At 34.6% G+C, this 26,601-nt stretch overlaps 1 protein-coding gene across 12 annotated transcripts in view; it reads left to right on the forward strand.

Moving 5' to 3' along the window:
* Nucleotides 1-26,601, forward strand: part of Arms (Ankyrin repeat-rich membrane spanning) — a 265,557-nt gene that overhangs the window by 144,369 nt on the left and 94,587 nt on the right. For all 12 annotated transcript variants that reach the window (XM_083130254.1, XM_083130251.1, XM_083130243.1 and 9 more), the window contains 6 exons: nucleotides 1,060-1,158; nucleotides 6,242-6,385; nucleotides 7,129-7,261; nucleotides 15,680-15,844; nucleotides 22,007-22,214; nucleotides 23,825-23,962. In XM_083130254.1, coding sequence (XP_082986380.1) covers nucleotides 1,060-1,158; nucleotides 6,242-6,385; nucleotides 7,129-7,261; nucleotides 15,680-15,844; nucleotides 22,007-22,214; nucleotides 23,825-23,962 — 887 coding nt within the window. The remainder of the gene's footprint in view (nucleotides 1-1,059; nucleotides 1,159-6,241; nucleotides 6,386-7,128; nucleotides 7,262-15,679; nucleotides 15,845-22,006; nucleotides 22,215-23,824; nucleotides 23,963-26,601) is intronic.

A 26,601-nucleotide genomic window follows, 5' to 3' on the forward strand; every position in this document is an offset into this window, starting at 1 on the left:
GCAGATTGATTCTACACTCATGTAAATACTGTTTTAAAAATTGTAACTTTCTAGTTTACATTTTACAGTCACCTGAAATAAAAGAAAAATGAGACGCCTACATTCTGAAATAGTTGCTTTACTGCAATTCATTTGTGTGCTACCAAACACTGCACTAATGAGAAAACTTCAGTAGCAAGTTCGGTCATGCAGTAGAATTAGGCAACACACACAACACATTGTAGTGACACTAGGATTTCAGGATTTAGGTTTTCAATTTTTATTGATATTGACTGTACATGCTAGCAGACTCATTATTTGTAATTGTATAAATAACGTTCTCTTATGTGCAAATGTGATTGAAGCATCATTCAGTTACATTATAGCTGGAAATGTTTTTGTTACTTCTGATGATTTATTAAGATATTTGTTAAGTGAGAAGAGAAAAAATTAAATGATTGTGTCAATGAGTCAGTTGGTGGCTGCTTAAAAAATATCCTTATCTTCCAAAACCACATACATTTTTTTAATATTTTTTTTTTAGATCTAGTGGACTGAATGGATTAAGTGTAAAAAGTATTCATTATTATTACCTTCAAAGTATATGAAATCCTGAAAATTTCAACAAATCTATATCATACATATATTACAAATTTCTTCCTAAAATTTCAATAATTAAATTGTTTTTGTAGTGCATTAAGATTATTGCTGTTCTAAGAAGAATCTGTAGATACCAGTTTATTAAAATCCATGCAAAAACATAAATTATATATTTTGGCATTGATTGTTTTAATTCCTTTATAAGTATTTAAAATATACATTTATTTATGAATAAATAACCAGATTAAGCATTTAGTTTTGTGATCAGACTTGTTCCATATTAACGTTATTCCCATAAAAGAAAAAGAATGTCATATACCGTACATGTCACATAACTATTTTTAATTTTGCTTTGTTTTGCTATGCTCTCTTTTTCTGAATTCATTAATTATGCATAACTGCAAAAGCTATCAAGCTCAAACTGTTGGCATCGAATGCTGTTTATCCTGATATGAATTTAATAATTTATTTTCTTTTCAGGATAGGAAAACAGCTATTTACTGGGGTGTGGAGAAAGGCAATGTGGCTATTGTTAAAATGTTGTTAACCGCCAACCCAGATCTGGAAACAGCAACGAAGGTTTGTGATAACTTTTAAAATGGTTTGAGCAACTGATAAGATGCATAGATAATTTTAAACACAGACATGCTCAAATTATATGAAAATGACATTTCATAATTGTGTGAATTCTAGTGATTGCATGAATCACTTTTTAATTTCCTTTAGTGTTGGACTGATGGTATGTTTTAACAAATGTTGATACTCTTAACAAGTTTCTGTTGATACACACAATTGCACATTGTGGCAGCTATAAATGTTCGATATCACGTGACAGAAAAGCAATACAAGATAAAAATAAATGCAATGAAGGTTAGACTTTACTATACAATGTCGGTCTGCCAGAGTTTTGCTTCAAATATTCAGACTCGCTTAGTAGATGTCTCCCAGTCTGTAAAACCTGGAAATTTACTTCTGTCAAAGTCCTGGAATTATCCAGGAAATTTTCTCTTATTCTAGGAAAATCAAGATTTTTCTAGTAGTGCAGTAAAAATAGGTTTTTGAACAAAATGATACAGGACAAGCAAGAAATTTTTAATGTGTTTTGGTCAAACTGTTCTTTGATACAAAGAGTATTACTGGTATAGAGTGACCACAAACAAATAAACCATCTGCCAAAATCCTTCGCACACTTTTCCCTCCATTGGTTCAACTCGGCCCATAAGGAAGCATGCTCCACTCTGCCCCTCCAGTCTACGTGGGAGTACAATGCATGGGAGATGTGGTTTTGTGCAGGCTTTTTTGTCTGTGGTTCCACTATAGTTAAGAGTAGAAATTGTATATTAAATACACTAGGTCAGGTTTTTAATTATTTTTAGTAGATTTTTAAGTAATGATAATGGTATAAGATTGATTACTTTTGCAACCTCAAAGAATTTAATTGTGAAAAGTACCACTTTTAAACATAAAGATATCCATAAATATACCTGGTCTTCTCCAGATGGTAAAACTCATAATCAGATAGATCATATTCTCATTGATAAGAGAAGGCATACTAGTATAATTGACGTTCGTACACATAGAGGTGCTGACTGTGCCAGTGACCATTATTTAGTAATTGCTAAATTAAGAGAAAGAGACTCGGTGATAAATCATAAGCAACAAAATCTAAAAGTTCTAAAATTTGATACAGGAAAGTTTACTGATGAAAGAATTAAGAAAGATTACCAAATTAAACTGTCAAATAGATTTGATATTTTGCAGGATTTAAATGATGAAAATATAAATGAAACAGACGTAAATAAGAATTGGGAGCACATACGTAATGCAATAGAATCAGCAGCTAAAGAAAGTATAGGATACCATAAACCGAGAAAAAGTAAGCCATGGTTTGATAATGAATGTCATAATTTAATAGAAATAAGAAATCAGGCTAGACTTAGGTGGTTAAATAACTCTGATATACAAATCTAAACAATTATAATAGAATAAAGCGAGAAGTTAACCGCACGTTTAGAAGTAAAAAAAGAGATTACTTGAAAAGCAAAATTAACGAAATTGAAACAAACAGCAAAAATAAAAATATTAGAGATTTATATAAAGGTGTAAATGAGTTTAGAAAGGGGTGGCAACCTAAAGTAAACTCGATAAAAGATAAAGACGGTGATTTTCTAGCTGACCCAAGCGATATTCTAAATAGATGGAAGAACTACTTTAATGACCTTTTAAATGTCCATGTAGGAGATAAATCAGAAGTAAATCCACACAGCAGAACCTTTAGTTCCAGAACCTAAATTGACTGAAGTTAAAGATGCTATTAAAAGGCTAAAGAATAACAAAGCACCTGGCATTGATTTAATACCAGCTGAGTTAATTAAATATGGTGGAAATTCATTAATATGTCAAATTCATAAATTAATTTGTTTAATATGGAATAAAGAAGAAATCCCTCAACAGTGGAAATAATCCATAATTGTTCCTGTGTTTAAAAAAGGTGATAAAATGAACTGCAATATTTACCGTGGAATTTCTCTACTCTCAACAACATATAAAATATTGTCTAACATTCTTTTAATAAGACTAACCCCATATGCTAATGAAATTATAGGTGATTATCAATGTGGATTTAAACGTAACAGATCAACTACAGATCAAATTTTTCACATCAGACACACACTTGAAAAAAAGTGGGAATATAATCAAAATGTCCATCAACTATTCATTGATTTCAAAAAAGCATATGATTCAGTCAAAAGAGATAAATTATATAATATATTAGTAGAGTTTGGAATACCTAAGAAGCTTGTTAGTATGATAAAAATATGCACCAGTGAAACAGAAAGTAAAATTCGTGTGGGTATTAATATGTCTGACAAATTTACAATTCATGATGGATTAAAACAAGGAGATGCATTATCTCCATTGCTCTTTAATTTTGCCTTAGAATATGCTGTTGGGAAGGTAAAAGAAACTAAAGAAGGACTAAAATTAAATGGTGTGACTCAGTTGTTAGCATATGCAGATGATGTAGACTTACTGGGGGATGATGTGAATACAATTAAGAATAATGCTAAAATATTTTTCAAAACTGCTAAAGAGATATGTTTGGAAGTTAACAAAGAGAAAACTAAATATATGCTTACAGGCCGAAACCAAGTGTTAGGTAATAATCAAAATCTAATTATTGATAACAACTCGTTTGAACCAGTTTCCAAATTCAAATACTTAGGAGTAATATTAACAAATGAAAATTATATTAAAGAGGAAATAAAAAGTAAGCTTAATTCAGGAAATGCATGTTACTTCTCTCTTCATAAACTTTTGTCTTCTCGTTTAATATCTAAGAAACTAAAAGTTAAAATATACAAAACAGTAATTTTGCCTGCAGTATTATATGGATGTGAAACTTGGTCCCTTACATTGAAAGAGGAACATAAATTGAGAGTATTTGAAAATAAGATCCTTAGGAAAATCTTTGGACCTAAAAGGGATGAGGAGACAGGCGAGTGGAGAAGGTTACATAATTTAGAACTGCATAATTTGTATTCATGTCCAGATATTATTAGAATAATTAAATCAAGAAGACTTAGGTGGGCAGGCCATGTGGCACGAATGGGAGAAGAAAGAGGAGTTTACAGGATTCTTGTTGGGAAGCTTGAAGGTAAGAGACCTGTAGGAAGGCCAAGACGAAGATGGAGGGACAACGTTGAGATGGACCTAAGGGAAATCGGTAGGGATGGAAAAGAGTATATAGAACTTGCTCAAGATAGGGAAAGATGGAAGGTCTGTGTTGCTGCAGCCATGAACCTTCGGGTTTAAGAAGGCTAGAGAGTTAGTTAGTTAGTTAGATTTTTGTTTCACAACTTTCTTGTTTGTAGTTTTAGGGGCTGGTTGTAGAGAGTTATCTGGACTAATATATTCCTAAAATTTACTACAATTATGTGTTTTTGCATTATAATTGTTAGAATTTATTTTAGAATAATTCTTTGTTAAACATTAGTCAGTATATTTCAAGTATTACATAGAAACTCCCTCCCTCTACCCATTGGTCAATTACGGTCCAGTTTATCTTCACATTATTACGTATATATTACATGTGAATTTAATATTCTGAAACTTTGTTATGCAGGATTCTAAGTGTGTGTTAACTAAAATATAGTAACCTTGTTCACATATCCAAATTCCATAATTTATTTTATCTGCAAATTTTTTATTCTCTGTCTGGAAAACCTGGAGAAGTCAGGAAATTTTGTTTTTACAAAATTATATTTAATTACGGATTGCACTGTGCCATTTATTTTTTTTTCAGTACTGAGAGAGAAAATAGAATCATGCAGAGATCACAGTTTTGAAATTGTGGGATGCAAGAAGATAGCTTTGTAGCTCCATGGTATAGAGTATTAGCAAAGACCATGGTTGAGCTACAATAAACTTTTGTAGAAAGACATAATTGCTTCCAGCTTGACATTTTGTTGTATTCTTTCAAGCATAAGAGCAAAATCCACATGCACTTGTTCATTAAATAAATTCTAAGCAATATTAGCAAATGCATCAGTTAAATATGGATCATTCACGAAAAGTGGTCCTACTCCATGAAAATAACAAAATTAATCAATCTAAAGGTAAAGTTTTCCCCCCTATGCTTAGCATAATGCCATGAAGGTGTATAGGGGTGCGAGGATATCGCCCCACACTTTCTTGATCCGGTCGTGAGTGGGGGTGATGTGATCAGCACCATGCCCCTGACTGCCTTTACCCCTCAGGGTTTCCCCCAGGTACCCATGTTATTCGATGCTGGGTGGGCGCCGGGGCTGCTTCCAACGTTAGAAAAGTTCCTGGATTTGAACCGGCCGGGGATCGAACCTGGTACCTTTAGCATGGTAGTCAGATGCGTTACCAACTGAGCCACCGCGGCTACTGAATCAATCTAAAAATTATTATTGTTTTTAATTGTGTTAAGGTTTATATGTTTGTGAATGCATATAATCTGCACATTTCACCAACAAAAATTACTAGTATCTGTGACTTATATGCTTCACAGACAAATGAAGTCAAAATTTGTTACATTTTTTTGTTGCGCACGTAACACACTTTCGTTAATGCTTTTCATGCATTCAGCCTATGTGATCATACTAAAGTTTTTTTTTTTCATTTGTTAGCAGACGCCATGAAGTACATAATTCTTTGAAGTCAGTTTATCATGAATATTTTAATCTAATATCATGTGTAGAACCTTAAATTTTGTGTGTAAAATGTCCCAACACATAACACTGAAATGCCCCATATGTGTCTTTCAAGTTCTACACCAAACATTTGTTATTTTAAGAAGACGTGAAGTACAGTGAAGCAACGAGTTTCCAAGTGGCAGAGGCTACCAAAATTAATTGAACATTTACAAGTAAGTTTCGCGGAAATGTCGTCTTATTATCAACCACTTTTTTATTCCCCCTAACATGATTTGTTATTTTATATTAGATGTGTTCATCATTAGCTATCCATAGCAGCATATATTACTTTGAGAATCTCACTATTAACTTACTACAAAAAAATATATATATTTTTTTCGTAATTTAATGTGCCAAAGTGCTTCAGGTATTTTTTACTGGAATATTTCAAATTCTTTCTATCCACTGGCTTTAGTACTGACTGCAGCATACTTTTACAGGATGGGGACACTCCTTTGTTACGAGCTGTAAGATCAAGAAATGTAGAAATAACCCAGCTTCTCTTAGAGAAGAAAGCAAAAGTGTCTGCAGCTGATAAAAAAGGTGATACAGGTTTACACATAGCAATGCGAGCAAGATCAAAGGTAAGACTGAATTTTGTAAATTAATGTTAAATTTTTCGTAATGCTATTCTTTTCTTCACATTCTAGTTATATTGATAAAAATGCATGGAATGATCAATTAATATTTTTGCAAATGAGATAGCAGCAAGAAATATTAATTGTTGCCAAAAAGTGTTCATATATGTGCAGATATAGGTTATAAACACATTTTGCAAGCATTGAAAATCATGAAATGACGCGAATTTGGCATAAAGTGCAAATTGTGGCTTTTTTTGTGAATATAACACATTTTGTGCGTATAAAAATGAAAACTATAATGAAAATTCAAGAATATTGTGTTTTAGGCTTAAAAAATTACCATATTTACGCATGTATAACGTGCATCTTTTCCAAAATTTTATCACAAAAAGGATCAGTGGTATGTATTATATAATATACACATGGAATAATGCCGACAGCTAGTACGCAACTACCATCACATGGGAGTCATAACATTGATATTTGTTGTGCAAGATATAATGGACAGTAACTTATTCAAAATGTGTGAAACTGTCACTTAAAGGGTAGGCAGTGTGTCCTACAAATTAAAATAAATAGTTTTAAAGCACAATGATGGTGTAATTTTAGGCATGTTTAGCATCAAAGTCTGAATTTGGGGTAAAAATCACTGAATAGTAAAATAATAACAATTTAGAAAAGTAATAATACCAAAAGTTTACAGTCCCTATCAGTGAATTATGGTAATCACATTTTTATCTTTTCAGGCTATAGTCGAAGTATTGTTGAGAAATCCAAAGCACAGTCAGTTGTTATACAGACCCAATAGAGCTGGTGAAACACCTTATAATATTGATGTGAGTCATCAAAAGACTATCTTGGGTCAAATATTTGGAGCACGTAAGTGTTTAATTATTTGTCTTTCTGCTGGATAGTGCATATTGCATCTATCAGGGTCAGTTGGTAACACTGAATACAGGTGTGCATGCACAGATATCTCTCACACTTAGCTGCATGTTTCATAGTCAGTTTGGCTGGTTCAGACAGTAATCATGGCAATGCAGGAGTTCATCTGAATGGATTGAGAAAACCCAGCAGGCACTGCAATGTTTCGATTAGGATCACCATCAACCATGGGCGAGGGTCGAACTGGTCTCTTACCCCTCGGGGCCTCCCCGATAGTGCAGTGGTAGAGTCCTCGCCTTGTAATCAAGTCCTGGGTTCGATACCCAGTGGAGGCACATAGTGGTTCGTATCCTACTTTAAACTGTAGTTCCAGTCCCGATTAGCCTTACTGTGTATAAAGTGGACGTAAAAAACCAGCTCAATGAATCTTACCCCTCAGAAATTGGCAACCTTTGTTTCAAGTTCAAACAAGCAGGAAGCTTGTTAATAGCACACATTATAAAGTTTAGTTAGTATCTGAACAGAATAACCAAACTGCATTAGGTTGAAAATTCAGTGTAAAATTCAGGATCCAGGTTATATTTTCATATTCTGCCATTTAATTCAAATAATATAAGGTTCAACAATTCATTGTTTCTGAACCTGATGGGCATAACTTCAATTTGTCAGATTTACAGGAGAGAGGAAATAATGTATTCTTAGGAATATGTCTAGAAATAAGTCAGTAAATTGGAGATAACGTGTGACTACTTCACTGCTAAGGATTAGAGCTAGCGATACATCGATCTGACTCCAAATAAAGGTCTTCAGAGGAGATACATTAAGCAAAACCAAAAACTGCTCTTTTGCAGTTATGTTCCTCTGGTTTTCATAACAACAAATGGTAACAATTCTAAAAATTAGTTTCATGTCATAAACTTTTGGAAAATGAGCAAAGTAACATGTAACGTTTCAACCCTGTATCAGGGTCTTCCTCAGACGAAGAACTAAACTAAAATGATGAAATACACACACAGAAAGATTACATACACATAGCAGGGTGACTAGCCACACAAGAACAAATCATGTTGATAGTCCTTATCTTGGAGGATTTCTCCAAAGGAATTAAATACATATTGCCTCTTGACAGTTGACTAATGGGTCTACCCTGCACTGACAGGTGATTGACAGGTCAAGATTAGCAAGAATCTGGAACTAGCTGTTTATCATTCCCCCACCCATTGGATATGGATGAATACCTCCTCCCCTGCTCGTCTTCTCTTCTCTTTCTTCCTTGTTCATTATTCTTCTTTCCTCCTTTCTTTTTCTCATCCTTTCAACTTTCTCTAACACACTCTTCCATTCCTTGTTTATCTTGAGTCCTCCATTCCAATTCATGATGTCTTCTCCTTTCTTCTCTATTTCTTTGGCCTCCTTCCATTTTCTCACTATTTCTCTCATCTCTCTTCCTATTTGCCTAGCTGAATCCCATTCTACATCATGTCCCATTTCTCTAGTGTGTTTGAATATGGCATTCCTGTCTCTCTTCAATCTCACATCATCCATGTGTTACTTAAACCTGTCTTTCAGTCTCTTCTTCATTTCCCCTATATATACACTTCACATCCTAAAAAACACCGCACTTCACCTCATAGTTAACCCCTTCCTCTTCTTACTCTGTTTTCTTCCTTCTTCTTGCTGGCTATACTTAAAACAGTGCATCCTCCCTTCCTGTAAGTTCTTATACCCACTTTCCTCAGCACTTTGCATATCTTCTCTGTGGCCTCTCCCATACTTTTTATTAGGGATGGGCTGATATGAAATTTTGGCCGATACCGATACAGTACCGATATAAAATTTACTGATACCGATAACCGATATTCTACCGATCCGATATAAAATTAGAAATAGCCCTTGAAGACCCTGAAATTTTCATTGATCTCCATAATAAATGTGGGTTTCAAGCTGTTTGCAATGCAAAAGAAGTTTAATATTTAGACATTTACTTTTTCAGAAAGTAGGGCATGGAGATTATCCATAAAAATTACAATAAAATGACAGAATTTTGCACTAAATTATAAGATATTTATCGATATATCGTATCGGTAAAATAATCGGTAATTTTACCGATACACCGATATGCCTATATCTGCCGATACCGATAGAGTACCGATTAATCGGTCCCATCCCTACTTTTTATACCAAACCATCTCTCTTTTTCTTTTTCTTCCTTTTCTTCCAGTCCTCTCTTATTTCTTTCCTTCTTCTGTTGATGTTTTGTCTGTCTTTCTTTTCATAGCCATTCTCTTCCAGTTGATTTCTTCTTCCCCTTTCTCTGTGCATATTTTCTTTATTCGGTCTTCCATGTTCCTTATAAAATTACTTTTTGTGTCACCCACATCACTTCTTTTGTGGCAGAACACTCCTGCCGAACACTTCTTTCGATACCATGTAGCCACAATCCCCATTCCTCTCTTCTTTTTCATCATAATATCCAAGAAATTTAATGTCCCTTCCTGTTCCATTTCGAGCTCAAGGAATATTCTTGCTCTCTCATCTTCTATATCTTTAACTAGCTTACTCAGCTGCCTCTTCGTTCCCTTCCATATCCCAAAACAATCATCCACATATCTACAAAACAAAAATTAACTTATCTCCTCCTTTTATTATCACTTCCTTCTCCCATTCATTCATAACCAATTCCGCCAACACAGAGCTCAAGCAAGAGCCTATATTTAGACCTTCACTAATCTTGATGATTTTACTTTCCACTCTGCTGTACCCATTGTCCCAAATAGTTTCCAGTATTTGCACCACTCTCTCACTATCTCATTCCCCTCTAATGTTTTTCCCCATTTTCTTTCTCACTATATCCACTATGTGCCCCCTTTTGATGCTCAGGAACATACTTCTCACATCTCACATTGTAGTTTTATCCCCAGTCTCCTTGAGACCTTTTATAAGGTCCACCACCTGCTCACTGTTTTTCACTGCTCTGCTTTCTTGTTCTCTCACTAACACTTCAAATACCTTTTTTAACTTCTTCTCCACGGGTTCCAAAATATTGTCCCTGCATATCCATCACTGATCTCAACTTTATCTCTTGCTAATCTTGACCTATCAATCACCTGTCAGTGCAGGGTAGACCCATTAGTCAACTGTCAAGAGGTGATATGTATTTAATTCCTTTGGAGAAATCCTCCAAGGTAAGGAATGTCAACATGATTTGTTTTCGTGTGGCTAGTCACCCTGCTATGTGTGTGTAATCTTTCTGTGTGTGTATTTCATCATTTTAGGTTAGTTCTTCATCTGAGGAAGACCCTGATAACAGGGTTGAAACGTTACATGTTAAGTGTTTTTATATCTTAATAAACTGCCTTGGTCAGCAACTTAGTGTTTTAAATATGGAAACAAGGCTTAGTTATATTACAATTTAAATATGTATATAATTATGTCATAAAAAATTAAAAATATGTCTGACAAATGGCAGAAATATTCCTAGTAAAGCTGAAAATATGCACTACAGTACTTTCAAATTTCTCATTATACTAAAAGTCAGTATCTTCTATGGAAGGTCAACTAGGGGGAGGGCTTGAAGAAAGTGGTGGGAAAATACTGAAAGTATCTTGAGGTTCACTGAAATTATCCTAAGTTTCATTTACTGTTATGCCAGATTTACACCTTTGTGGAAACTAAAGCATAATTGGCAGCTCACTGCAGCTCTGGAAAATCTAGGCAATTAATACGCAAACACAACCTTTTTAGGCAGTATTATTTTCTTGTAGTTTACGGTTATTACAAGCATAAGAAAACAGTTTTTCGTTGTGATGTTTCAGGAAAACACATGCTCCCTTCATCAGACATTTATTTATATTTTGACTAAAGATACAGTTATAACAGTGGTTAGCAATTTTTTAAACAAAAAGAATCCCTTATATAATGGATGTTGTCAATGTTACATTGTTGTAATATAGCAACCTAACTGTGAAAAGAAGTAGTCTGTTTTATGTTTTATTTTTATTTCAGATAAAAAATTTTGATCACATTATTTCTTATTTAAAATTATGAATCCTAAATATCATCAGATAATTGAAAGTCATCATTGTTTTCACAAAGTTTCTAGATATTTTCTGTTACATTAAATTTTAAAGATGGTGGCTTACTCCATTTGTGAAAAAGAAAACTCCATACTGGATCTATATTACCATTTTCATTATATAATTATTATTCTATGTTACCATTATCATTATTTAATTATTATTCTATGGTAACATAGGTCCAGAATGGAGTTTTCTTTTTCACAAATGGAGTAAGCCACCATCTTTAAAATTTAATGTAACAGAAAACATCAAGAAACTTTGTGAAAACAATGATGACTTTGAATTATCTGATGATATTTAGGATTCATAATAAATAAGAAATAATGTGATCAAAATTTTTTATCTGAAATAAAAATAAAAACAGACTACTTCTTTTCACAGTTAGGTTGCTATATTACAACAATGTAACATTGACAACATCCATTATATAAGGGATTCTTTTTGTTTAAAAAATTGCTAACCATTGTTATAACTGTATCTTTAGTCAAAATATAAATAAATGTCTGATGAAGGGAGCGTGTGTTCTGCTGAAACGTCACAACGAAAAACTGTTTTCTTATGCTTGTAATAACCGTAAACTACAAGAAAATAATTCTACAATGCAACAATGCATACATACAAGAAAAACTTTTTAGGCAGATTTTAACTACATAGAATCTGAAAAACAGCCAAAAGAACCAAAAGGTAAAGAAATTAGAACAACTGAAACTTGTTTGCTTGTTTACGGTGATTCTTGTGCCCGCACGACAATGACAGAACATTTTTCCTCAATAATGTTTGCACAGCTATCAATTGTCGGGGGGATAAAAATGGGGGGGGGGTATTATTGTTCTGTAGTTGTAAAGAAAAAATGGCATCTGCTTTTAATTTCTTTGTCCGTATTTTCCTTACCATCGATAACACTGGTCTACATATGAATTATTTTTTTCTGCTGACTTAGATATTTTAACTGATTCTATATAATTTGAGGTCGCTGATTCCAAATATGTAGTCAGAAAAGGTGTAGCACGTCACAATTTTTCACAAATCACATTTGAAAATTTTCACAATATTATAATACTGGGCTAAACTCCAACAATTTTCCATATAGATATCTGCACATAATTAAATTTCTTTTTCTGCTGACCTAGATATTTTAACTGATTCTATATAATTTGAGGTCGCTGATTCCAAATATGTAGTCAGAAAAAGTGTATCACGTCACAATTTTTCACAAATCACATTTGAAAATTTTCACAATATTATAATACTGGGCTAAACTCCAACAATTTTCCATATAGATATCTGCACATAATTAAATTATAGGACTATACATAGGTGGCGTAGCTGATAACAGGTATTAAGTTACATTGTTTCACAAGTCACATTTCAAAATTTTCAGAAAATTATATCCGGCTACATTCCAACAGCACTTGCAAAGATAATGCGACGTAGTCAGATGTCCATGCACAATATCACGTCACGTTGTTTAACAAACATACGTTTCTATTTTCTCAATAGGGAATTCTTAATGGACAAAACGTTTAGGCAATTCCGGCAAATTTATAAATTTGTTTCACGAGCAAATACAGTCAACACCTGATACCTGTACTTATGCTAAACTTAACATACACCACAGAATAGCACAACATGCATACCTACTTAGGCAAAAATTTTCGTTTCTTTGATTTTCTGAAGTAGGTGGCCTCAGAAACGTCACGCTGCAAGCAATAGTCGGCCATCATGTTTTCATTCCATCTCCCCTGATATCGGTGCTCGATGGTTTTTAGTCTTGGTGGAAGCGTTCGCTCTGTTCTTCACTTATGGCACCAAGATTGGACGGAAATACATCTAAGTGGCTGTGCAGGAAGTGAATCTTGACACTCATATTTACTCGTAACTTTTGAAACGTCACCAACAAACTTTCAACTAGAACCTCGTAGTTGTGCGCCCTGAAGTTTCCAAGAAAGTTTGTAATGACATCAGAAAAGGCACACCATGCACCTTTCTCTGTGCGGTTCATTGTTTGTAAGAATTCTTCATCTTTCATTAGCATCCTTATCTGAGGACCATCAAAAATACCTGTTTTTACTTTCTCATGCGTCAATGCAGGAAATTTTGAGCAAATGTATTTAAAGCAAGCCCCATTCTTTTCCAGAGCTTTTACATACTGCTTTATTAATCCCAACTTAATGTGCAGTGGAGGAAGTAACACTTTCTTAGGATCAACAACCGGCTTGTTCTGGATGTTTTTCGCCCCGACTTCAAAGCTTTTCCTGGCAGGCTACAGCCTTCGTACCCAATGTTCGTTCCTTGCTCGACTGTCCCATAAACACAAAAGTAACATTGAAATGACCTTGAGATCTCCGCACACAAGCCAACTGTCATTTGCATACTTTATCTTTCGAAGCAGTTCTTTCATTGTTTCGTAGCTTTCCTTCAAATGTACGGAGTGGCCAACAGGAATGGATGCTAACTTATTGCCATTATGCAGCAACACACACTTAAACTCCTATTCGAGCTATCAATAAAAAGCCTCAATTCTTCTGCATTATACGTACATCCCATAGCTTCAATTAGTCCCTTCACATCTGTACAATAGACAAATTCTTAGCCCCTGTGAAAATATCTTAATAGTTGCCTCTCTCTGTCCCGATACATGAAGGTTGTTCCAGACGCTACCATATGTCTTTCCTTTAGTCTACACAGGTCCTGCATACTTTATGAGGTGCCCAGGATTTATCCGAAATATGCACTATATGCTTTCCTTACAAAGTCAGTAATATTTGTCCTTGGTTTTGGGGTTAACAATGTTCGAATAACTGATTGAAATAATATTCATTATAATAGTCCATGTGCTGCCATCTTGTGACCTCTTTACGGACTACGTTGTTTCATTGCTCTAAATATACATCCCTAATATTAGATAATTTTCTATTTTCCTCCGAAACCTGACGTGATAGAAAAAAACGGATTTCGGTTTTGGATTTACCACCCTCGAATTACTAAAGAACAACCATCAGTCTCCAGTCAGCAAAATGGACGTAGACCAGTGTAATATAAACTATCCATTGCGCTAAAGGTTCGAAGAAGAATAAATTATATATACAGGAATATGTGTTATGAGAAAATTGAAGAAATATGTTGTAAAAACGCGAAATTGGTGAAATATGTCAAGATAAGCCTTATGAAGTTTGCCTATTTTGACCGATTTTCATCAGATACGTAAAGATCTTACCCCAGGATTCAATTCAATGCCAAATAAAAAATATGTTATAACATAAAGTCCCGGGCCCCGGTTGTTACCAACAAGCCATGTGAGAGCAGCACGACAGATAGAGATGGGCCAAATGTGAGTGTGCAGAGCCAGAAGTCACCAGTTCGAGGCCAACATTCTATGGCAAACTGATTGCAAGCTTTGCAGCTGCCTAACCTTGGGAGATTCATGTACAGGGTGAGCCAAAAGTTGCAATCAGATATTGATATATAATAATTATTATTGAAATGGAAAATGTAGTAATCAATGCAGAAATTGTATTGAACTTATTAAGATACATTAAAAAGTAAAATAGGCCAAGAATACTAGTAAGATTAATGTCAGTGAAGCTTTTAACTGGAGCTTTCAGTTGGACCTCTATCGAAAAAGGATAAATATTCTTCCCAAGCTACAACTTCTTAACATCAATTTCTCTTGTGAGTAATACGTTCTTGCAGTATGAATAGTATCTGATGGTGACTTCAACCCCACGGTGTGCACCTGTGCCTGTGTTCGGGTAAGATTACCTACCAACTACTTCTGTGGTGCAGTGCACTACAACACGAGGGCCCCACTGTTTGAATCTTGACCTGGGCATTGGTCTTCTTTGCGAGTGTCCCTTCATCAGTTTCTTCACAACTGATCAATTGTGGCAGAAAAGTGAAGTAAAATTAACCAAATCAATCAATCAACTCACATTGGTAGATGCAATATGCACCTTTAATTTTAACCTACATCAGCATATTAGCCAACAATAGTATTTTCTGATTGGCTTGGCTCTACTTTCTGTCATGCTAATTAGTCTGTATCATATTTCTTTTTTAACCTTTGGCTCTTAGGCTGTTGCTGTTGCATATGAGATAATAGAGCAGTCATTTTAAATACAGTGGAACCTCAATTTTAAGTTTTTAAGGGACCAAACTGAAAAAAAAAAATAATTAAAATGCAGGCAAATGTAAAATTGAGGAAGGATTTATAGCAGGAAGATTGAATGTGTAATGTGGGAAAACGTAAAATTGGGGTTCCACTGTACCTATATGCTACATTTTTAGATATATTTCGTAGAATTAATTTCTGCATTAAATTTTTTCGTTTCAGGGCGGTTGAATACAAATGAAGACAATGAGAATATGTTAGGTTATGATTTATACAGCAGTGCCTTGGCCGATATCCTTAGTGAGCCTTCATTATCAATGCCTATTACTGTTGGGCTGTATGCAAAATGGGGAAGTGGGAAATCATTTCTATTGAATAAGTTAAGAAGTAAGTATTGTTGAGCTCTTAATTGAAGTTGAGATTACATTTTGAGCATTACACTTTTATCAGTGCTTTGTCTTCTCATTTTTATAGCATATTTTAGGAGTGTAGGGGGCTACCATTTCTGAAGACATCTAAATGTAGAGGGACCTTGTGTGTTTGTGATTATCCTTTCACGAAAATCGTATGATTACCCTTCTATCCTCATTTTCGTTTATAGCAGGCATGTCCAACTTCAATCAAGTAGTGATCTACTTTTTATTGTCACAACAGGCAGTGAGCTACTATTAACCGTTAAGCACCATAGGGAAAATATACAAATAACACAATAAAAGTAATATGCATTGAAATGAAATGGCTTACCTTTTGGTTAGTGAGACGTCTGAGCCTGCATGTCGTTCACCAGTCTTTGGAAGTGAATCGAGTATTCAGTTAGGGCCAGTTTTAGGGAAGCCTCGAGATGCTCATCTGTCATATTGGAACGTTGTTTACTCTTCGTCATTTGTAGGTAAGAGAACGCCGATTCACAGCAATATGTTGAACCAAAATATGAGTGCACAATTTCACTGCAACTTCTCAAATTGGGGAATTTTTCTCTGGGCACGAACTTCCAAAACGATTCTTCTTCAGCGTGACTCTGGAGAAAGATGTCATTTTTTAGTGTTGATATCTCATCCTCAAGTGATGGCTGACTCATTGTGTATTTTTCACTGATAACAGCTGCAATTTCTTTAATTTTCAAATCTGATTTGAATGGGAATGCCAAGTATTCAACAACTGCGCTAATTTTGTTGAAGTCACGGAACCTATTTTTGAACTCTTGGATAACCGAACCGATTTCACTCACATATTTATCTGTACGTGCAACAGAGTCTGGATATTTTTCCAGATGGTCCTGCATGTTACGAAAGTGATCAAAAATATTATTTGTTAAATCGGTCAGCATTAGCTCGAATTTGGTTTTGTATGATGAAACTGTACTCATCATTTCAGCAATGCATTTCTTTTTGCCTTGTAGTGCAAGGTGCATTTCACTTAATTTGCCTATAAAGTCGGCTAGAAATGCCAGATCAAATAACCACTCATCGTTTTCTAATTCTGGTTTCTTGTCTCCCCTCTCCTTCAAAAAAGACTTAATTTCACTCGGCAAACTACGAAATTTTTGCAAAAATTTGTACCTACTCAGCCACCTGACATCGTGAAAATGATATCAGGTTGCCCTTCCTCAAGAGTGAGATTAAATAGCTGCCTTTGAAGTGATTTACCACGAATAGAATTTGCTATTTTAAAAGCTACGTCCATGACTGTTTTTGTGTTAAGCCTTTTGCTTGCCAAAACTTGTTGATGGATAATACAGTGGTATGCAAGGAAATCAGGGAAGTCTTCATGCTGTCGGCAGAGGGCAATAAAGCCATGAACATGCCCGGTCATTGATTTTGCCCCATCAGTAGTAATGGAAACAAGTTTGTGCAATGGAACATTAAGCTTTGTAACAAAAGAGTGAAATGAATTAAATATGTCCTGACCTGTAGTTCTCCCTTTCAAAGATATCATTCCTAACAGTTCTTCTTTAATTTGAAAATCTACCAGAACCATCCTAATAAAAATTAGTAACTGAGCTGTCTCTCTGATGTCCGTAGATTCGTCCAATTGGAGTGAGAAAGCAACACAATTATTAGAAAGTTCTTTCAACAATTGTTCAGTTGTTTTCACTCATTTTCTCGATTCACCGCACAACAGTGTTTCTTGATAATTGAACATCTTTAAGAGCAGCTGAGATCTCTTTCTGGTTCTTATTTCCCTCAAAAAGATTATCGGCTTTTTCCAGAAAATGCTTTTTTACGAATTCCCCTTTGGTAAACGATCTGCAATTTTTAACTATCAGGTGGCTAACTTGGAAAGAACACAGTGTTGCTTTGATAGATTGTGAGGTTGGTTTCATCATAAATTGTTGTTGAGCAACTAAATTTGATTTAAGTTCTTTCAGTTTAGCTTTACAAATGTCGTATTTATTGCTATGCAGTGCTTTATAATGATGCTCTAAATTGCCCTTTTTGGGCAATGATATTGAGGTGTTACAAATTAAACAACAACCTTTGTCTTTTACCATTACAAAAAAGTACTCACTTTCCCACTCATTGTGAAAATGGTAGCTTTTGCTCTTTTTAGGAGCACTCATTTTCTATTATTATTATTCCTACCTGTTCAAACAACGATTTTACACACGCACATACATATATACGCGTTTGAACCTCAATCACACTGACACACATTTGCAAAAATGCACTGTTTTCACCTCTTCGACAGGCAGTCACACAGACTCACTCTAAACCCGCAAGCACAGCAAGGCGACTGGCACTGGCAGTCACCGCGAATCTTCGCCTGCACGGCTGAGTCATACCCGCTGGTGCCGGTAAGGGACGATAGGGTTCAAAACTACACACTTAAAAAAAGGGAAAGAATAGCAGTGATAAATATTCAGAATCTGAAATTTGCATTAAAAATGGATCAATCCATTATACATTATAGAAGTTGAATTCAAGTAACATATATTTGTATAATTACAATATATAACTGCGATCGACTAAACAACGTCCCGCAATCAACACGTTGGACATACCTGGTTTATAGCATGTTTTACATAACTTTTGAAAAGTTGACGAAAATTTGAGACTTTGTACCCTTCCACTTTTTATGGATGATATATATTTGCAATGTGCCGATACTGATAAAGTACCTATGTAAAATTTATCGATACTGATAACTGATATTCTACTGATTTGATATAAAATTCCAGATCGTTCATTGACCTCCTTAATAAATGTAGGTTTCCTGATGAACCAAGCTTTTGCAATGCAAAAGAAGCTCCATATTTGGACATGTACTTTAAGAAAAGTACAGAATGTGAATTATATGTTTATATCAATAAAAAAATATAACAATTGCACCATATTGAACTAAATTGTAAGATATTCATAGATATATATGTATCATATTATTTTACCAATTCACTGATATGCCTATAGGCTGATACCAATAGAGCACCGATTAATCTATCCCATCCCTAATATTTATAAAATAAACTTGTACATGAATCACAGTTATGTGAATGAATATCTGTTCAAGCTTACTTTTCATTTGTTACAACCCAGAAGGTATGTCAACAATTGTTTGTTTAATTATTTGTTGTAATTAGTTTAGTAGAAATACTTCACAGGCTCAAACTTTTATCACATGTTCAGGTAAGAAGCACATACCTTAGGCACAAATAATGTAAATTTTGACATTGCTGTTAGCTTATTTCGTAGTGATTTCCTTATTTTTTTAAAAAAAAAATAAGTGAATTAGCAAGCAATGGTTCTGCTCATGATGATGATGATGTTCGGTCTGTGAAGAAAAATGTGCAGTTTTCATCAGTTGTGTCGACATTGCATAGAAACTTTCAAGTTTGTTGTGGAGATAACAAACTATATTATTTTGATACAGTAAGAGGTAGTAGTTGATTGTGATACAAGAAACTAGAAGGAAGTGTGTACAGTATACATACTGTCATAATGACCTTATTTGATTATTGTTATAAAAAAGAACCTCTTGTTATTGTTGGATTCTTCAAAAAAATGTGCGATTTTGTAATCAAAGTGAAGTTAGCACCAGCATCACTCCATCAAACTTCAGCTGAGCAGGTTGCCATATGACCTAATCCCGTAAGCAGTCATGCAATACATTGTTACTTCTTTTTCAATTCATGCTTGAAAGTGATGGATGTTTAAGTATACCTTATGCCGTGGTGGCTCAGTCGGTAACGCGTCTGACTACCATGCTCAAGGTCCCGGGTTCGATCCCTGGCCGGTTCAAATCCGGGAACTTTTCTAACGTTGGAAGTGGCCCCGGTGCCCACCCAGCATCGAATAACATGGGTAACTGGGGGAAACCCTGGGATGTAAAGGTGGTCAGGGGTGTGATGCTGATCACATCACCCCCACTCATGACCGGATCAAGAAAGTGTGGTGTGTTACCCCCACACCCCCTATACGCCTTCATGGCGTGGTGCTAAGCACAGGGGAGCGGTTTACCTTTTTATGCCAGTGGTTCCCAAACGTTTTCATTTCAAGTTGCCCTTAGTGTTTCAAGATTTTTCCGTGGTGCCCAAGTCAGAATGTAGGCCTATGTAACACTTTCAACATTCAGTTAGTGTGGCTACGTTGCTTACATTCAGTTAAAAAAGAAACACACATTTCAAATTCAGAAACATTTTATGTGTAAAAAGTACTATTGTCGGATTAAAAATTACAGATGCTAGAGTTTGAACCCCAATTAAGAATTAACCAGTAGACCTACATAAAACAAAGTTATATTAAAATTTAGCTTATTCAATTCTGCGTTAATCTATGCTAACCAATTTTTTTCGAGCATGTCTTCTTTTTCTATCATCGTGAGAACAAAAAAGTGTCATTTTTTTTTAGTTTTGCAAACGATCGCTCTCTTTGAAATTCTATAAATAAAAAAACGGGTGGTTTGATTGTGATGAAATTTTAGTATGGTTCAGGCAGAAGAGTTTTAAACACAATTCTTAATTTTCAGATTTTTAAAATCTGTCAAAAAACTGTTATCATTAATTTTGCAAAACAACTTTTTCTTAGTATTGGGTAGTCTTACAAATACAATATTGGTCTTGTTTTGAAGCTCTTTCCATCTGTTTTCAAAACCCATTATCACTGTTAATTCACATTGCGAAACCGATTTTACACAGATTTTTATTCAACGGAGTAAAGATGTACTTGGAACGTGGCAACACCTCACACAGTAACAGCCCTCAGTTTCCGCAGTTCAGCAGTGGTGAAATGTTGTGGTTCAAAAACCATGTGTAGACTAACAAGTAAGTGTCACTTCAGTGAAAATATTCGAAAATATCGCGACGCCTCTGTAAGCCAGCCACGATGCCCTGGCGCACACTTTGGGAACCACTGCCTTATGCTTTAGGCCTTCTCTACACTTGTCATACTGACTGACAAGGACTGCCCTTCCGTGTATGCTTGTGCAAAAAAAAAAAAAAAAAAAAACAACAGATGACTTTCTATTTCTATTGTAACACATTGTGTTACCTCATTATTCCTCTCCACTGCAATGTAACAATACACCAAAAAGACTCACCCTGTATTATTTTTTATTAGGTAAGGAACAGATTAATCGTTACTGTATTGGTATTAAGCTATGACCTGTAATTAAGTGTGCATCCCAGCAATTTTTGTGTTTTTATGAATGCAGAAGTTTTAGTCATGTCCTCTGTGTTTCTAAAGTAATTTATTTTTGTAATGCAAAACCCAGCCCACACACAGGAGATGTACTACATAGAAATTTAAGCAAGAAATGCAGACTGGATTACTACTTGAACTTGGGCCTCTGGCATAATTCCCTGTAGCCTAGTTGATAGAGCAATGGCATGGTATGCCAGGGGCCCATGTTCAAGTTGCATTTTTTGCTTAAATTTCTATGTAAAATCCAATAGTGTAATTTGTTAAACAAATGAATAAATAATTCTTGAAACTTTCCTGATGGTGAATGATGAGTTTTTTTTTGGAATATCAACAAATATCAACCACGTGATTGGCAATTCAAACCCTGAAAATAAGAGTGATGTTAGCTCCTGAAAGCTCGGAAGCCTATCCAGAAATCACCTAGTTGATAGCCCGAGAAAACCTCTTCATTCAAGCTGTTCGTAAACTGTTGAATTGTTGGACTGTCTTTAGTTTCGATATGTAATGTTTCAGAGATTAGTCCTCTGCCTGTCCTTAGGGTGATGTAGTCGTTTCATTCTTGTCATCTGTCAGTCATCCTCGAACACAAGATGTGTTTGGGTAAAGTGTCAGTATGCATAGTTAGAGGGCAAAGTAAAATATAGAGTGCCTGGGAGGATTAATTCTGCAGTGGCCCAAGGTCCACCATGCCAGTTATTCAGCATTGACACTTGGAGTAATCTGTACAATATTGGTAAATTTTCATAGGACTCCTTCCCTATGTTGTTATGTCTGTATATATACTTTTGTCTGTAGTGAAAGTTACTATTGTATTACAATATTATATCATTGTAAGTGTTGAAGTATTTAAGCATATTAGGTGCTGTAGATTATGAAATAATAAGTAATTAAATAAAATTATATTATTTTCCAGGCGAGATGCAAAATTTTGCTCGTGAGTGGGTGAATCCGACATTCCATTTCTCCTCATTCATATTTTTAGTGGTAGTTCAAGTGGCTGTCATTACGGGAGTAGTTGTGAGTCTGGCTGTTCATTCATGGGTGTTAGGTGTTTCCATAGGTGCAGGAATCATGTGCATAACTTACACATTCCTACTTTTGATGTGGTTCAGTGGAAGGAGGTAAGTGAATGGGATATTAGTTTATTATTTTTTTTGTTATTAATATTATTAAAAGAACTCTTCATTACAAGCAACAGGAGGGAGAACTCTTTTATATGAATTCCACAGCAAAGTAATAGAGAAAGTTATCAATATTTTTTCATTGTTCTCTTAATGAAACTTATGTCATTGTGATTGAAGTTTTTATTTTAATTTTACTTGTATCATAATTCAGTGGTGTGGAATTGTTTAACCAGGTCAATGATCCATGTTTGTATTGTAGGATATTATCACGTACCATATGCTGAAAAATGTCCCGCACCATGCCTGTGCAGTCTAAGGTGCAAGCTTTGGGTTCTGGCTGCAGAACGCATGCAGGTTCGAGTCTCTTGGGGAAAGCATAACTTTTCCTGAAATTTTGACCAGTGTATTTAACTGGTGGCCACCTGCCGCCATGATGAAATTGGGGAGCTACGAATGAGTAGCATAACCCGGTCATAGAAAACCTACTGTGACGACTAGTGGCTCATTATGCTGGCCACAAGTCACTCCGTAACTGCTTGGATGATCTCCTACCTCAGTTAGGAGTGAGGCCGGCAGTTGGCACTTACAGCTATTATGCCTTGTTTTATTATTATTATATGTTGAGAAATTAATATTCATATTTTTCTTTCATTTTATTCTGCCCTTTTTTGTGTGTTGTACAAACAATGATTTCTAGAATTCGGTCCCAAATTTTGGAATTTTTAAAATTTTTCTTTGTTCTGTATTGTATGCTCTCTACTGAGAATACATATTTTACCTGAAATATAGCTAAGAAAATAAAATATCTATGTATATAAAACTTATGTTTTATTATCCCAAGTTAACTCTGGCTACACACAAATGCATGGAAAATTTTCGTTTTCATCAACATAATGTAAAAAACTTATTTTTACAAAAGTTTATAATATACTGCCTCTAAATATTGTATATATGAAATGAAAGTTTAAACAATTTAGTTCACTCACTTATAAACATTATATATATGAGTATTTGTATATGTAATGAACAAATTTTATTATCCCAAGTATACTCAGCCTCAGTGGTGGCTTTTGGGTTCCATAACTGGAGGGTCAAAGGCAATTTATTTCCCTTTGTAGATAAGCTGTAGGATAGTTTGGGGACAAAAGTGGCAAAAATACACATTTTCATCATCATAATAAATGTAAACATAATATCTTGCCTTCAAATGTTGTATATATGTTTTCAAAATCTTACAAATAGCAGGTCTGATTCTGAAATTATTAGATAGGCACAGTATGATGAATTCTGAAGCATGGAGCTATACGTAAGGGGACTTTGCAATCTGGGCAGTAGTAACGTGATTCACTGTCAATCTTCTTGCCTTTGCCATCCCTCACTCTGCTACACATTCCAAGCATCAAGCTGAATAAAGTGCTGCTGCCAAGTGGACATTTACTGTACTTCGTGGCAGAGAACATCTTAAGAGTTTGTAAAAAAAATTAAAGGGAGAAAGTGGTTTGGCCCGATTATACTTGGGATAATATAAAAAGTGCACATAGTACCTCCTCGAGTTTACTTGGGATAATAAGGCAAGTGGTTAATTTATGATTTCAATCTCTTTGCAGGAGCGATTGGTATTGGTCGCATGATATAAGTGTGTATGTAACAAAGAAGTTAAACTCGTTGAAACTGATGCTTCAAGTTATGTTCTGCCATCCTCCGGGGTTAGACTGGAAAGAGGGAATCGAAGCTCAACCTATTCGGTACGTCTCCTTAAAGCCAACTTATCCCTACATATTTGCTTATGTAAAAATACATTGTTAATATATAAGGGACATTCCATTGTCACAGGTGGGACACACGGATTACATTTTTTATATTAAAGTTTCTACGAGATAGTTAAGCAACATTTTTGTTAGTTTCTGTGCAATGAAATATGAAACTTAACACTGTTGATTAAACATAACTACCCTTAAAATATTTTCCCAGATTTGTAGCTATTAGTGAAAAATTTTGTATCACGAGTGGAACCGACGAAACACTGCCTCTTCACTTAATAAGAAATTTATTTTTATTTCTGTGAATTGTCAAGTGATGAATAATAAATTATTTAAGACAAAGAGAGAAGGTAATTGAAGGGCTCCGGTGTAAAACATCATAAGTGACATTTTGGTCATTTTGGAGTTATATTGTGCATCGTGTAGTCCATCGTAAGTGGAGTCGAATCGTACTCAAAAGTGTTCGTTTCAACAACAGATGACAGCGCTAGATGTGTTGAAAGTTATGGTACCTACCAATTGTTTCATGTAAAGTATGGTAAGTAGCAAAGATGGTGGCAAAATGCCTGTTACTGAATTGCAACGTGTGTCAGAAAGTTCGGGAGTATTGAGGCAACAGCAAAGATGAGAAAGAGTTAGACGTGGTATCTACTGTAGATACCATTGTTACATGCAGCAGTGCTCATAATGGCAGTTTCGAATTAATTTTTACTCGTACCTGGATGTGAACTGCGATCTAAGGTCTAAATCACCAACCCTGATACCTTCTGTAAACAAACGGTCTCACCGATTCGATGTATCACTCCACGTCAGCTGATTCATGACCGCAATCATCTGCTGTTACACTCATAGTTCGCCGCACCTATTCATTTTATATAAGAGCCTCTGAATGTGAGAACCCGTTCTCAAAACATCAGACGAATATGCAGCCGCATACATTGTTACTCTCCCGGTCATTCTCTCTTTCATAACCCTTAAAACTGCAGACACTGACACACCACTGCACTGGGATACCAACTTAACCACTTCATTTACTGGTTTCTCAGGATACCACTGACAGAACGTTACATAAATATTTAGTAGAATCTGTTTCTCACCCCTTTTCAAAGGCTGTCCTTGCTGGTGTTTTGAAAACAAGCTCGGAGAACACGGAGACTTTCCCGCACACATAGAACACGGCATGTTATTTTTCTAAGGATAAGTCAGGCAAAATTACTAAGTTGCACTACTTTCTTGCTGTTCACATAATTATTTTTAGAAAATAACCAATGTTATAAAATATCATTATGTACACAAATCTCTAAGCTCATTGAAAGTTACAATGCATATTACTACAAACTGTTCACACTTATCTTGCCTTGCCATGTCACCAAGTTATTTTACGAAGTGCACTACATTTAGCAGAACAAAAATCGTTATTAGGAATCTTGTCAAAGTTTCCAACCGCAATAAATTTACGAAATTTCTTTGTATTGTTTTGATCATTTATTTATTTATTTATTTATACATACTCCCCATAACAGAGCTATTGCTCCACTTACAACGGGGGCTTACAAGTAAATAAACTATGGTACATAATATCCATATACATAAACATAATATTAACATATACATAAACACAAATATTAACATATACAAACACATAAACCAATTGCATATACACAAATAATTAAATGATATTAATGCCTATTTTCAGTTTGTGTTATATTATATTGTATTATAAAATTATATTTAGCATTGATAAAATAACTAAAAATACAAAATTACAATTTTTTAGACAAAATACTAATTATGAATAAATTGTTTAATGACAGATAAATATCTCTCGTAGGACATAGCAAAATCAATATTAACATTATTTTGTATTAGTACATTATGAGCTTTACATATTTGAACCATTACTGAATTCTGATGTACAATATTTTTAGAATTAACCAAAGAAAATGGCAAATAAGAACGCAACGTTCTAGGTTTAATTGTGAATCCTATCAACTGAAGACAATCTTGAGCATCAATTAAGTTATTTATAAATTTATAAAGTAAAATATGTTTGGCTAGTTCTCTTCTTGATTGTAATGAAGAGAACCCAAATTCAGATAAAATAGTATTATAGGATATTCTTTCTAAATATGAAGATCTTTTAAATTTTTTGTAATATAAATATCTTACGAACTTATTCTGAACATTTTCAATTAAATCACGGTAGCATTGAAAATAAGGATCCCAGATGACACTAACATACTCTAACTTACTTCTTAATATCGAATTGTATATTGAAGCAATAGCTTGAATATTATTAATTTCTCTGGTAGTTCTAAATATAAAGCCTAAAATTCTAAATGCATCCGATACTAATGTTTGTACGTGCTCTCTGTAAGTAAGCCTTGAGTCGAGTAAAAGTCCCAAATCCTTTGTAAGTTTAACTCTATTTAAAACTATTCCATTCATAGTATAGTTATGAGTATAAGATAAGTTATGTCTGCTAAACATAATAGTTCTGCATTTACTTATATTAAAATCTAACCTATTGGTGACACTCCACTGAAAGCAATTGTTTATATCTTTCTGTAATTGCGCTAAATCACTTATATTTGTAATGGATTTAAATATTTTTAGGTCATCAG

Source organism: Lepisma saccharinum, chromosome 1 (assembly GCF_977018435.1).
Source record: "Lepisma saccharinum chromosome 1, izLepSacc3.1, whole genome shotgun sequence".
Classification (NCBI taxonomy): Eukaryota; Metazoa; Arthropoda; class Insecta; order Zygentoma; family Lepismatidae; genus Lepisma; species Lepisma saccharinum.